The 15,308-nt window shown below is 34.8% G+C and overlaps 1 protein-coding gene across 2 annotated transcripts in view; it reads left to right on the top strand.

The window, feature by feature from the left end:
* Positions 1-15,308, top strand: part of DYM (dymeclin) — a 273,454-nt gene that overhangs the window by 77,616 nt on the left and 180,530 nt on the right. For both annotated transcript variants that reach the window (XM_045528017.1, XM_045528018.1), the window contains exons 7-8: positions 1,394-1,519; positions 3,083-3,225. In XM_045528017.1, the coding sequence (XP_045383973.1) occupies positions 1,394-1,519; positions 3,083-3,225 (269 nt within the window). The remainder of the gene's footprint in view (positions 1-1,393; positions 1,520-3,082; positions 3,226-15,308) is intronic.

Raw genomic sequence — 15,308 nt, 5'->3', positions numbered from 1 at the left:
CTAGGTAGGCTTTAACTGTGGCAAGGTATTTGTTACTTCAGTATTTGACTTTAAACTCTGACCCACTGGAAAGCTTAGTCAATTGACCAGAGTATGGGTTCCTGACAGGCCCGGGCTATATGAATGAATGATTATAACACACAGTCTTTTTCAGTTCCGAGCACTGAAATCATCATTGATGAATCATAACATGACATGAAACATCAGGTTTGTCTTTTATTCAGTTCATGAATAGGAACAAGTACAAGAATTGCTTTTTATGTAGTTAATATTTCAACAGTAATTATAGAAATTTGAGGAGAGAGAATTGTTCTATAATACTTTAAAAGTTGGATTTCTGAGTAGAACAGATTTATTCGTTATGCAACAAGGTTAATTGCATGGGCCTCTTCTTGTGTTTTGTATACTTTGTTTTTCAAATATATCTCTGTCACTAATAATTCCTTACAATATCTGGTAGAATTTAAGCTTGTCCAGTTCTGGAACCAAGTCATCTTTAATTTGCTTAATGAGCCTTCGTTGAAGCAGGGTTTAAGTACTTTTCTTTGAACTTTTCATGAATATTTCAGTTGTGTAAAAATATTTTGATATTCTTTTGGAGCTGTTGCTCTCTCTGCTGTATTGTTGAGGTTTCTACTTTCCTGGTCTTTAACATGTTACTGTTTTGCATTATAATTCTTTTTAAATTTCTGCAGTGACTGAAAATTCCTGGATGACATTTATTCCTGTTTGTGCTTTTTGCTCAGTTGAAACTTTTCCTTTTTATTTGATATAAGATTTGTTCCTAAAAGGGATTAATGATCTGGGGAGGACAGGGTAGTCCGTCATAATAGGAATATGCTTAATAAAACAGGAATAATTTATTTACTGTTTATATTTTGCTGAACATGCAAAGTTGGCCTTGAGAAAGTGGACCCTACAGACACAAGATCTGTAGCGTGTACCATTGTTCGGATTGTAAAGTGGTTATTAGTACCAAAAGGCATTGTTTTCTTCCCTACACTGTGAGGTCTCTTCAATTGTACAATCTGAGTATTTGTTTCTGTATTGTTACCAAACAGAGATGAACATAGAGGTCTAGAGTGAATTTTCAAAGCAGAACACTGCTGGCAACTGTTTCCATTATACACTTGTATAATAGAAAAATAGACTTGTCATTTAATAGGTGATGGAAAATAGGGAATTAATGGATACCTGACCCAAATAAAAGAGTTAATGACTGGGAAAGAGTTTTGGTTTTTTTGCTTGATTTGATTTTTATGTTATTTTTCAATAACCTGAAAATGTTGAATATTTAGATTTGAGCTTTTTTTCATATGCAGTTTATTTAGAAAAGAACAATATCTTAATATTGCAAAATGATCATTATCCTGTTTTCTTCCCATTTCTCCAGAGATATTACATATGAAATATCAGTAGAAGCGATATCAACAATGGTGGTTTTCCTTTCCTGCCAACTCTTCCACAAGGAAGTTTTGCGACAGAGCATCAGCCACAAATATTTGATGCAAGGTCCATGGTATGTTTCTATTTTAAATATGTCTAGTTTTTTAATTGTGTAAGTCTGTATTTCTAGTCTTGTCTATGTCTAGTCTTGTCCTCTTATCTGAGCATTGATGTTTCCTCTGGTTATTCTATTGTTACATCAAATCTGATGCATGAGGAATCAAATCCTGCGTTCCTGTCCAATGTGCCCATCCCCGCTGTCCCTCCTGTTCCCCAGCTTCGTTACCTACCTTCTCTAGTGGTTGCATTGCAGAATTGGAACACTAAATCCTCTATCTTTTTCTTCCTTCTCCTTCGTTCTCTGTGTCTAAGCAGTCAAGTCATAGTTGTTTACTCAAATTATTTTTGTATCTTCCCCTTCTCACCAGTGTCTTTAAAACTGCTGTCCTGTAATCTGTGTCCCATGACCACGTGTTTGGACTACTCCAGCAGCCTTTTCACTGATGTTCCTACTTTCACTGAGTCTACAAATACTGTGTGCTGACCGTGTGCCAGGCATGTGTTAGCCTGTGGGGCTATGCTCCTGAGCAGAATTTTACAATCTCCTAGGGGACAGGGATGGGAATAGAAAAATATTAAATAATACACATCCACACACCCTACCTTGTATTGACATAATCTTCACAAAACTTTAAATGTAAAGCAAATCCAAATAAAGTACCTTGGATTAAAGTTCTTAGGTACTGGGTAGCTTTGTAATCTCCACATCCCTCTTGCTACCCTGATATCATACCTGTGGCACATGTGTTCTTTGAACATATTTGAAAATCACTGATAAGAGGGAAAGGGCCTGGGCTTTGGAGTTGGAAGGTTTGCATCTGAACCCTCTCTGACAGTGACACTTAAAATGACCTTGGTTTGAAGTAGTGCTTGGCATTGTGGGGCTGTGTGCACCTTGCTGTAAACTTTGTTCCTTACAGTGCTGGAAGTGTTGAAAATGCCTTTTTAATAGACATAGAAAATGTTAGTGTTCTTATTTTCTAAGTAAGGTTTTTATAGTATCACTGTGATGCCAAATATTTAAACCATAACATATTCTTTACTGATTTTTGTCACTCACCTTGGAAGCTATATCCAAAAAGCTCAATAGTACATTCAAGGGTCGTAAAAGTTTACTCTAGATTGCAGGAATTGGTTTGTCACCAGTTGAGTAATTAAATAAATTGAATAATTTAATACTGAAAAAGTGTAGTCTTTTATTATTTTTTAGTTCTTGCTTTTCCTACTGATTTTGTATTACTACGTTCCTTTGGGTGCCACATAATGTAGTATGCCCAAAATTTATAATATCTCACCATGTTATAGAGAATACAAATAAAGTAACTGAAACTCAAGAGTTTGTGATTTGACCAACGTCTTATGTTGTGGTAAGAGGCAAAGTCAAAATAAGCCTCAAAATTGATCTTAAAGCCCATGGTCTTCGCCGTTCTGTGACAATGCTAGATTTCTTTGAATTGTGCTATCAACTCTTTTATATTAATAGGTATTATTAATGGCAGAATTATTTATGTGTCATTATGCAGAATTAGATGACCCCTGTATCTAATGTGAGGTTTTTTTTTTTCTTTTTGTGTAGTCTTCCATACACCAGCAAACTTGTGAAAACCTTACTGTATAACTTTATCAGACAAGAAAAGCCGCCTCCTCCGGGGGCCCATGTTTTTTCTCAGCAGTCGGATGGGGGAGGACTACTTTATGGACTTGCATCAGGAGTAGCAAGTAAGTCTTATCAGATTTTTTTCAGTTCCTTGGTGTACATAAATTTTGTCTAATTAGGCATAGTAAATTCTGTTCACTTGGCTGCTGCCATTAATAGTTATATTGAATCTATGCAGCTGGCTAAATGTGAAAATGAAAAGTAATTAAAATACTAATCTTTCCATTCTGTGCAGTGATTTATGTAAAATATATGCAATAATGAATAGATTATTTAGCTACAAAACACTGTTTTTCAGGAAGAATGTTTACATATAAATATGCATGTCACACGAGTTCTGGCTATACAGTAAAATTAAAATTAAGCCTTGAGAAAATTTTTTCTGTTTGTGTTATAAGAGGAAATATTTTTATTATAGGTTATTTTAGGCTATTTTTTAGTTAGGATTTTATATCACTAAGTGTAATTTTCCTATTGTACTCAGTGCTTTTTTCAGTGACAAATTAGCACATTTTGAAGAGTTTTGTAATAAACTCTGAAGTGGCACAAACTTGAGTTTTCCGATTGGGTGCAGATTTCATAACTTGAAGAAAGCCCTTCCCTACCACACAGTAAGTCCTCATTTCTGGCTCACAGTGTTCAGACCTCATGACAGTGGAAGTGCAAGAGCACTTCTGGTTCTCCCCATTGTTAGTGTGCAGGGCCTTGGTCACTTGAGGTTGTATAAATGGAACTTTTGCTTTATTCTGAAGAAGACACGAAAACTAGAGTGATGCTTCGGCATTTGTGAGGTCTGCGTGAGTGCTCCTTCCTCACTCTGCTTAATCACGTAGTGCAGGGTTCAGGTGGAGCTGATTCCACAGCTGAATCATGGGGGTGGCGTGCCCTCCACACTCAGGCTGGGACGTCGGCTTGCTATGAAATGGCAGCACTGTGGGATAACTTATTAGGTAATGAGTCTTGGGAACTTCTTTGAATTCAAAGACCTCTTAAAAAAAAATAGTAGATTTGTTCTGTTGATTTAAGGAATTGATCAGTACACCACTGTCTTAAATTTGTCTTCCTTTGACTCCTTTTAATATTATGAATGGAATCACATTTGTGATCTCTTACTCGTTTCATCCTGAGCAGGCTACCTAGAATGTCATAGCTGCGTAGGTTCCTTTGAGTTATTCCTATCCGGTGCTCTCATTATTTTGGATGAAGAATGACTTTTTGTGTTCCATGGGAAGGCTTAATTAATCTGTTAGTGTTTTCTTTTTTTGATTATTAAACTGGTATAAGTATTTAAAGCTGAGTATTTTCCAATACTTCGGTATGGTTAGAAGTTTTTTGGGGGGAGACAGTTTAAGTTCCTAATTGCTTTCTTCAAAACAATGGAAATCCTTGGCAGTTTTTGTTTTTTAAAGGAAACATAGATTTGTACATAGTTTTTGATTTTTCTTTCAGTTATGTGTCATATCAAAAGGAAGCCCAGTATTGAATATGGTGTCATTAGTGTTTCAGATGCCAAAAAACATGAATTTAAATTTTAGACCGGTTCCTAACTAGATAGCAGCATATTATAAGGAATTCCTTTAATTTTTCCTAGCTTTTAGTTTCCTTGTCTATCTAATGATAAGGTTGATTGGGGTGGATGATTTCTGAGATTATTTCCACATAACTTTCTATGGTGTTTTTTCTCACCATTTTAAAATTTAATATTCAGTAAAGCATATTAAAATAGATTTATGGTTTTTAGTGTAGTATAGTCACAGGATATTTTACACAGCTTTCTTCCTAAATCTTCATAAAACTATTCATGTCAAAGTAAATCAAAATGGAGTAATTATGGATTCCTTATTTCACAGTATGTGACTCAAAGGATTATAAAAAACAACAAAAGGACCCTCATAAAAAGTGCAGCTATGTACCGTGGGCAAAATGAAATGTAAAAATGATCATAGTCATGTAATTTTAAATTAAACTACATTCCAGGAAAGTCAATCAAGCTGCCAAAATTTGACTTAAGTTGTGTGATCACTTCTGATGATCTTTTGGTTGGTAGTTAAGGAATTTTCTTACTTTAGTATTGGCTTGAGAAAAATATGACTTGGAAGTTCCTCATTGAAAAAATTTACATTCCAAAGCCAAATGTAAATTATAAACTCTTTTGGATTATATTCATTTTTATTGGGATTGAATTTTTCCTGGATATAGCAAGCATTTCCTTTTATAGCAGTATGTATTTTGTATGTTTTGCTTAAATTATTTCCTTTGAAACAGAGTGCTTTATTTAAAAAAGTTCACAGTTTTGGACAGTTAAGTTTTGTTGGCACTGGTAGGAGAAGAGAAGAATCCTTGCAGTAGAACTGGAGTCCGGATGACTAGTGAGCCACATGCCCGGACACTCCTAAGAGTCAGGCAAGGCCTTCTCCGATTTCTTCTCACTTTCACAGATGTATTTTTGGTTATTCTACTGTTTGTTTCCCAGACTCTAGGAAAGATTCTATTACTTTGTTGCATCTTGACACTCTCCCTTTTCATGCCTTTCGCTTGGATTGTTTCATAACCTCAAGTCCTACTTCATCCTCTCTCTGACTTGATTTTCTGCCCATGCGTCCATTAAGGTCTTTCTTGAGTGCTGCCTTCTCCATAAAGACTTCCTTTGCCCCTCTAGGGATCTTTTGCTGCGACACTTAACACTCCGCTTTGTGTTGTAGTTACTTGCATACTCACATCATTCTCCCCATGTTGGCTCTATGTACAACACAATGAAAGCTAATGTATATGTAACACGAGCTTAGAGAGCAAATTTTTCAGCATCTCACTTTTTTTTTTTTTTTTTTTTTGAGACAGAGTCTCACTCTGTTGCCCAGGCTAGAGTGAGTGCCGTGGCGTCAGCCCAGCTCACAGCAACCTCAAACTCCTGGGCTTAAGCGATCCTGCTGCCTCAGCCTCCCAAGTAGCTGGGACTACAGGCACAGGCCACCATGCCCGGCTAATTTTTTCTATATATATTTTTAGTTGGCCAGATAATTTCTTTCTAATTTTAGTAGAGATGGGGTCTCGCTCTTGCTCAGGCTGGTCTCGAACTCCTGACCTTGAGCGATCCACTCGCCTCGGCCTCCCAGAGTGCTAGGATTACAGGTGTGAGCCACCACGCCCGGCCTCAGCATCTCACTTTATTTTCATAGCAAGCTCATCTATCTGAAATAGATGGTTTTACTCTTAATAAGATGGATGAAGAGATGTTCCTAGTTATTGCATTATTTTGTTTTAAGATTACATAGGAAAGAGATGATGTTGGCTTGTATTTGAGCTCAGTTCCTTGACTCCTGAACTTTTGCTGATTTGCCTTTTGTGGTCATGATCATTTGAGTCTCAAGTGTTGTAAGCTGCTTCTTGACTTGCATGGGTGTTCACTGCAGTGTCCAGGAGAGCACCCTGCATCTGTGGACTGTCAGTAAATACTTGTGTATAATTAAATACCAAAAGCGAATACTTGTCTACACTCGAGATAGATGTGAACTCAGTTATAACAATAGCATCTGTCACTTACTGAATGTCTTCTGTTTGCCAGGCATTGTAGTAGCCACTTTACATACATGATTTCATCCACTCCTTATTTTTCTTCTCTGATGTTTTATTATGGAAAACTCCAAAGATGGACAGAGTAGAGAAGGTGGAAGAATGAACCAACATCTACCCATAACCCATCTTCCAGAATGACCAACATTCTTTTTTCCCCCATTTATCTCTATTCTTCTACTTTCTACAAAGCTTTTCATTTTGAAATAAGTGCACACATATAGAAAAGTTCTAAAAATAAAAATATTATGAAAAACTCTATGTAACTTTATCCAGGTTTATTTTTAACATTTTATCCCATGTTTTGTCATTTATATTTTCTCCCTCTCTCTCATTCTACACACACGATTTTTTTTTTTAACCACTTGAGGGTAAGTTACCTACATCATATCCCTTTACTCCTAAATACTTCAATGTATATTTCCCAAAAGAGGATTTCTCTTACATAATCACAGTGCAGTAAACCAACTTCAGTAAATTTAACATTCAACTACCCTTAAAACAAATGAGGTAGGAATTTGTTTCTACCTCAGTAAAAATAAGGAAATGGAGATTTTCTTCTGTATTTTAAAATTTCCTTATTAAGTATAGCATCATATGTGCTTCACTTAAGTTGTATTTTTTCAATTAGGTTTTTTTTGTAACTACTCTATTAGAAGCTCCATAATGGAGCACATGCCTTTATTATTGGCATTGCAGTACACAATGAGTGTTTGGACGGTGTTCAATTAGAATGTAATAAATAATTGGAGGAACTATTAATACCTTTTAATTACTACTAGTAAGTTTTTAAAATGAGAGTAATGAAAATTGACTTGTATAGATTTTGTTCTTTTTTTAAAAAAACCCTTTTCAAGTATGTCAAGTATGATTTATTTCTTTCACTGGAATGAATTATATATTAATACATTATTTTGTAAGATCTATAATACATCCAACCTATATTGATAATTTTGCAGTATTTTGCAGAAAAATTGTTTCCTTTATCTTTATAGTTTTTTAGTTTAGATGTTCCTCTAATATGCTAACAAAATGGAAAAAGTCAATTGATGTATCCCATTACTATTTAGAAAAGAGTGCCACCATTTTAATTAATGTGGTATTTTTAATGAATTTTTAAATGAACTTTTTAGTGAATCATAGAATTCCAGAACCACCTGACATACTTTTAAAAAATACATGTGCATAGTAGTTAGACCTTGAAATTCCTAATTCATTAGATATGAGGTAGGACTCAGCAATACACGTTTTCAGTAAGCATTCTAGATGATTCTGATACAGCTGGTCCATTTCAGAACCACTGATGTGGTACAGCTCCCTTTCCAGTGCTTGAGTCTGTGCTGCCGTGAGCCCTTCATGGCATGTGGTTGAGCCAGTACTACTAGCTATTGAGGAAGTACATTGTTTTGAAGCAGGTCTAATGGGTTTAACTGACGCCTTTCTCATGTATGATCTTGGTTTCTGTTCTTACTGCCCTCTGTTACTGATGAGGTCCCGTTTATCAGGATCAATCATTAGTCTGACAGTGAGTACAGTACTCTAGCATGGAATAAATAGATTTAGACATAGATCATCATTAAACTAGTATTTTAGGGCCTTCTGCTTTTATTTAGGGTTGTATCCTTGGTACCATATTGAGAAAGGAGTGACATATTCTAATTCCTATGTGGAGTGCAGAGTGTTTCTGTAAATGTCACATGTGAAATAATAATAAAAATGAATATAATTAGGGATTTTGTGACTGTTCTATATAAAATAGATTTCATTTCCTGGAAGCCTGGTAAGGATTTGCTGTGGGGCAGTAGCCTGGGTTTTCTAGGCAGGAGACTTGAGAGTTAATGAAGATTCCTATAGTTCCTCTGACTTTTAGGACTTACCCACAAGAGTCTTTACAAAACTGGAGGTAGTAGTCCCCCTGGTGGAAGGAGGTACTGGGGAGCCTTTTACGAATTCATTCCCCACCCCCCATTTCTCCACTCTGGATTATACCCTAGGGACCTCCCGGCTGCCTTTTCCTGTCTCCCATTACTGGAAATCCTGGTGGATAAGGGTAGATTTTAGAACTTGAAAATAAGAATTAGAAGATTTGGAATGTAGTCACAGCTCAGCATGACTTTAGAAAAGTTCTTCAACTTTTAAAATCTCATTACCTAATTTACAAAGCTGATAAATATAAGACCCTTTGTATGGGGTTATTGTGAGGAATAAGTGTGGGATATTGTATATAAAATCACTTCTAAAACTATATAACATCTATCCTTATGTAAATAACTACTTTTGCTTTCTGTACTGAAGCTCTTGCTGGTGCTTGTTAATTAAAATCAAAATAATTTGAAAGAGAAGAAATTTAATTAGAATAATGGCTAGTGATCAGAAAATCCTGGACAAATATATGTAAGATAATTTAAAAATTTAAGAACTTCATATCATTGTGGTCTGCTTAAACTTTCAAATTTATATTAAAAATTGTGAAAAACTGATTAAATTGAATATAGCTGCCATGTTTTTGCTTTTTCTCCAACTGGCTTTTCATTTTATGTGGTGCAAAATTTGGCCAATGACAGTTAAAAAGGAAAATTTGATTGTTAAATAGATATTTCCTGCAAGAAATTTCTCCTTCTTAAATGAACTTGCCTTGACAACAATCACTATGGTACCATTTCTTACTAATTTATCCGAAAGCCTATTTTATTTGCTTTTTGACAGTTTGTTTATAAAATTAGCTAATTAAAGATTTTAATAAAGAAAAGATTTGATGCTGACCCAACCTGAATTATAATATTTCAAATGTTTCAAATTAATCAAAGATATCAGTAGTATTGGTAGTCTTTTGTATAGTCAGTAAGGCAATTAATAGTTAATTCTTACTTTACTCTGCAAGCATATCACCCCACCCTGTTAAAGATGTTTGGTAAAGCAAATGACCAAAAACCTTTACCACCATGATTTTTTATGTGATGGAGAAGGATGTAAGGTGATAAGGTACTGTCTTAGCTTGGGCCGCTGTAACAAAATGTCATAGACTGGGCAGCTTGAACAACAGATATTTATTTATCACAGTTTTGAAGGCTGGGAAGTCAAGATCAAGGTGCCAGAAGATTTGGTTCTTGGTGTGGACTCTCTTTGGCTTGCAGATGACCACCACCTTGCTGTGTCCTCACATGGCAAAGAAGGGAAGCTCTGGTGTATTTTCCTTTTCTTATAAGGGCACTAATTCCATCATGGGGACTCCACCCTCATGACCTCATCTAATCCTAACTAACTCCCAAGGCCCCATCTCCTAATACTGTCATGTTGAGGGTTAAAGCTTCAACATAAGAATTTTTGGGATGACACAAAAATTCAGTCCACATTAGATATTAGGTTATGTTGGAAAGTTCTTCACTGGAATTCTCCGTTTGAGAGGCCGCTAGTCTCTTTTGTATGTTGATAGCTAAGGCACCTTCCAGCTCCAGCCATTATTTTAAATCACAACGCTGCTTAGTGGTGATGGTGAGGGTTTTGTCCACAGTAGATCACTGACTACTCATTCTAATCTCACTAGTTTTTTTTGTTTTTTTTTAAAAAGTCAGGCCAAAATGTGTAAGGAGCCCCTCAAAACACAATTCTGTGGTTGAAACAGATTATTTCCTTTTCTGGTACTGGCAGCTCCCACTTCTGTTGACCTTTGTAAGGTCTGGCTCTGCATTATGATATCTTGGTATTGTGGAAGAGGAACAAGTATGAGACTCTAGATATTGGTATTACTAGACATAGGATTGAACTCCAGACCTTTCGTTTACTGGGTGTCCTTCAGCTATTTACTTAACCTCTGGGTAAATTCCTCATGGTAAAATGAGGATAATACTTTCTTTTGTCGGGCTGCTGAGATCAAATGAACTAATGTACAGGAAAGAGACTGGCACCTTGTATGTACATAAATGCTCACTATTAGTAACAGATATTATTACATAATAATATTTAGAATATTACTTTTATTTTAAAAATACTGAAAAAAATGACTTTATGATTTAGCAGTTTACTCAGATTTTTAGTGTAAGTAAATTATGAAAATATCAGATATTTAGTATATATTGTAAATTATTGTGTATAATAATGTACATATAACAGTGTATGTAATTTATATATATATAATAGAGACTTCAGATAGTTATGAAAAGATTTGACATTGTGAGGAGAAATAAGTTATTTGGTTTATTTGGTTTTTCATTTGATTCTATTCTTCTTTGACCTTGTCTTTTAATATATTTTTCTCTAATGTCTTTAAAAAAGGGGTGAAGCAAGGAAGGGTTGACTTTGAAATTTCTTCTGTGTTTTAAGTTATAAGACATAACTGTAATGTAATTATAACTGAGTATTTAATATTTTAAAGAGCCAAGACTAATTAAATGTGTTCTGCCAAACTGCACTTTCCATCACAAGTACTGAGGTTTTACACAATAACTTCTGATATATGGTTTTTCCATTTGAATGAGCCATCAAAAATGTTTTTTTCCCTTTGCTTGCAGTGGTGGGTGTCCAAGCCAAATTATGAAGCCAAAGTAGTGATTATTTGTTTAGGCAAATGCTATGATTGAGAAATTAATAAAGTAGAACGTGCAGATTAAAACTCATATTTCTCCCAGTTGCTGTTATTGAGAAAGTTATTGAATTCATTATGATTGGTATGGTATGCAGTAGTTATAATTTATTTTACATCATGGTTATTTTTTTCTTCAGTTTTGGCATTTTCTGGGGTGACTCATTGAGAGAAAGAAAAACTATAGTAAGAGAAAAAGTATGTGGCACTCAGAAACAGGCATAGTTATGAAAATAGCTGATTTCTAATTACAACACTTTGAACTTTCAGAAAAAGAAAGTGCTTTATAAACAAAGATTACATTCTCATTTCATTTTTATTTGGAATGATTTGGTAGGTTTTATATACCAAGGGAAAGAATGACTTTTTTTCTTTCCCTTTTTCAGGATTGAACTCATTTTGTGACTTATAAAATATACTTAATTTCAGCTTACTGTTTCTTTGGGGTGGTTCCTTGCAGGGATGTATTGAGGATTTAGAATAGTATCTATAATGCAAAAGGACAGTATTTAGTTGCAGAGTAGTAATATAAGCTATTTTGCTTTTAATTGCTCCTTGACAAAAGTATTGTTTCAGATTTTACCTTTTTAAAAAGGTGTTTATTAAATGATATTCATTGGAAGTAATACAGTTTTGACTTATGTTTTGTCCTTGCAATTTGCTGATAACCACTTGTAAACCAGTTTTCAGAATTGGCTTCAGAAGTCAATATGCCACCCCTCTGCTCTCATCTCCTTCATAACAGATTTGAAGGGAAGATTGATGGCCTCTTTCATGCCACAGATAGTTAGGGAATGAATTCATTTGTACTTACCAGGAAGAATACAGAATAAGATAATCAATTTCAGATGAAATCCTGGAATAAGTTTCTAAGGCTTGCTGCAAGTACTGTTTATTTGGACTAATGATTTAATCTGTTTTTGAGACTCTGTAATGTAAATTATTGTGGAATTTAATAATATTAAAATTATAGTATGGAATTCTAATTTTTTGAGAATATAAATGTTTGAAAAATGAAGTGGTTCAAATTGATTTGCTTTAAAACTGTTAAATCCTATCCTAATCAAGTGAGTGTAACTTTTATTAAACAGCTGTTTTAATTTACATTAATTTCAGCATGGGTGTTTGGAGTAAATTCCAAGGTTACTTGCTGACAGAATTTGTGAATGGTAGTAAAAACCCTCATGAACTATAGCTGGTGTAGCTTTGAGACCACCTTTTACATGAATAAGTAATTTTTTAGAAGTCCAATGTTAAGAGTTATTCAAAACTTTCCCTTTAAAACAGAATCAGCTTTATTTCTGCAACTTACTTTGAAATGCATTAATAAAATAAGCTACGTTGATAAATTAAAACAGGGATGTATACATGGATAGAGATGTTATTACAAATATAGCAATACCATTCTGTGTTTTTGTGGAGGGGAATTTAAATTTATGGAGCTTAAAATTGTATGTTAAATGGTTTAAGAAATAAACAGTCTTAATCAATATGATTATAACATATAAAAAGAGTTAGCCAAACAGAAGAGTGAGTGAAGGGCTCTAATGGCTTTGGGATTCTTTGCATTCCCACTAGAGATACACAGAGGCTAATCACAGGTTATAAATACCTGAATTCACCCTGCTGGTTCTGTGTGCAGCTGCACGTTGCTTATTAGACTGGAGATGTAATTTTACTCTTATTTTTCATTAAGTGAAAATGGATTAGATCTGTTTCAAATATGAAAACAGGTACAATTACAAAACTGGGGATAAATGTTACAGTTAAATTACAGAAGAAGGCATTGGTGCACCAGTAGGAAATCTCACTCAGTTTGCTAAGAATTTACTTAGGGAAAGCCACTTTGGTAAAACTTGGACATTGGACTTGTTTGGTAAAACAGGACATTATTTGGTAAAACTGAATATGCACATATTCTCTAATCCAGCAGCTCAATTCTTAGGTGTACTCTCTGGAGGAATTTGGGTGTGTGTACCAGGAAATATTACAGAAACATTTGTAGGGGCATTGTGGTAGTCTGCAGCTGGAAGCCTGTCTGATGACCATGGACAGGGGAATGGATAAAGAGTACTATATTCATCATACGCAGCTGAAGGACCTACAGCTACTCAGTGGAAAATTTTAAACCACAGATACACTATATATTTAGTTATGCACTGCATATATCTGTAATTTACACATTAAAAAGTTTTTTTTTAAATCTCCACTCCCCATCCCCCTCAGGTTTTCAAATTTTGTCTCCTTGTGGCTGATGTTGCCACCTTTGAAACAGAATTCATAGTGTAAGCAAAAATCTGCAACCCTGTACTTAGGTTGAGCCAATTTCCTTCAACTATACTTTTTACTGCTGTATTGCATTTTTGATTCATATTCTTTCTTTTGGGCTTGGACATAACTCTCATAGTTGTTTAAATGATGTTGAATTTGAATCTGCATTTTTTATGTCCTTGTCTTGCTCTACAGTAACAACACTAACATGATGCTAATGACAGTACAGTTTTTAAAATCCTGTTGTCTTTATGTATCATTATCTTCTATTTTCTAGGCTATTAACATTTCTTTATAAATATAAGTTTAATGGTATATCATAAGAATTCACCCAAATTTATTTTGTCCTTCAACTTATGGTTAGCTATTTTGATGGTTGTCAATATTTTGCTATTCCAGGTAATACTTTGGTGAACATCATTCTGAGTTACATTGCAATAGAACCCACTGGCTCCACTGCCATAAGAGCCTTACTACCTGAGCAGGAAGCCATTGAAACATGGTTTCATCTGCCAGAGATCCCACCAGAAACAAAAAGAAAAATGGTTTCTCCATTCTTTTCCCCTTCCAGTCTCCTGCCAGTGTCTCCCATTGTCAGGGCCTAACCTGAAGCCAGCAAACAAAGACGTTTGGGAAGTATAGTTTGCAGGTTTCTAGCTCCCTATGATACAAATCATAGATGGAAGGGGTTTAAAATGAAAGCAACAGATATTAAATGGCTAGTATCATGATCCTTATTTTAGACATATGACATAATTTTCTTGAAGTCACACAGCTTGTAGATGGATGGTAGGACTGGACTTTAAAATCATGTGTGGCTTCAAAGCCAATGATGTTTTCATGATACCATCTATCTCTCTCTCCATACTATATACTGCATGTGTGTAAGATATATATGAGTGTATGAGTGTCTCTTTATAAAATTTTAAAACATTGCATAAATAGCATTAGAAATTATGAAAATTAAAAAGTCAGGTTAGCTATAATTCTACCACTATTAAAAAACAACTGTGTTTATTCTTTCTCATTCTTTTTCAGTTTTTGTCTATGTATATAAATATATTGTAGCAAATTAAATATTTTAGTAGTTTAAAATGTTAAGTAATATCAAGTATTATCTTCTCATTAAGATATATTAAGGGTACATTATGTAAATAAAATAGCTTATTACTGTATATTTGAAAAGTTTGAGTTCTAATTAAGAAAGTGAAGTTTAAATTTAAGCCATCACTTATTAATTTTAGTTGCTGACTTGGTCACTTCAGGAAAGCAGGCAAATTCTTGCTGTAAAGCAGCTGAAGTTATTTTCCTTCTTTTGGCCCCATGATTAATAGCACATGTTTTGAGGCATCCTGTTGCTCGTATTCAACAGGATGTTATGGTCCTTCTGACAGTTCTCATAATGTTAATAAAGCTCACTGGTTTATCTGGGCACAGTTGTTTCCCCTGAGCTAAGTTAAAGAAAGGACTTGAAGGACAGGGTATGGAAGGTGAACTATCTGTTCCACCATCTCAAATGGAAGGGCATATTTTTGGGACACTGCAAAGGTTTGAGACATTTCAATGTGGTGTGGCAATGACTGCTAGTTGCTCCCTGCCCCATTTTAGCTGACTTACATGGGCACCAAGAGTAGACTGTATTTCCCAGTCTTCTTTGCAACCAGGTGTGGCCCATGTTTTGGCCTGTGGAATGTAAGCAGAAGTGGGATGGGCAAACTTGCAGGT

Source organism: Lemur catta, chromosome 16, assembly GCF_020740605.2.
Source record: "Lemur catta isolate mLemCat1 chromosome 16, mLemCat1.pri, whole genome shotgun sequence".
In the NCBI taxonomy this organism is placed as follows: Eukaryota; Metazoa; Chordata; class Mammalia; order Primates; family Lemuridae; genus Lemur; species Lemur catta.
This window is presented reverse-complemented; position numbering and strand designations above follow the sequence as displayed.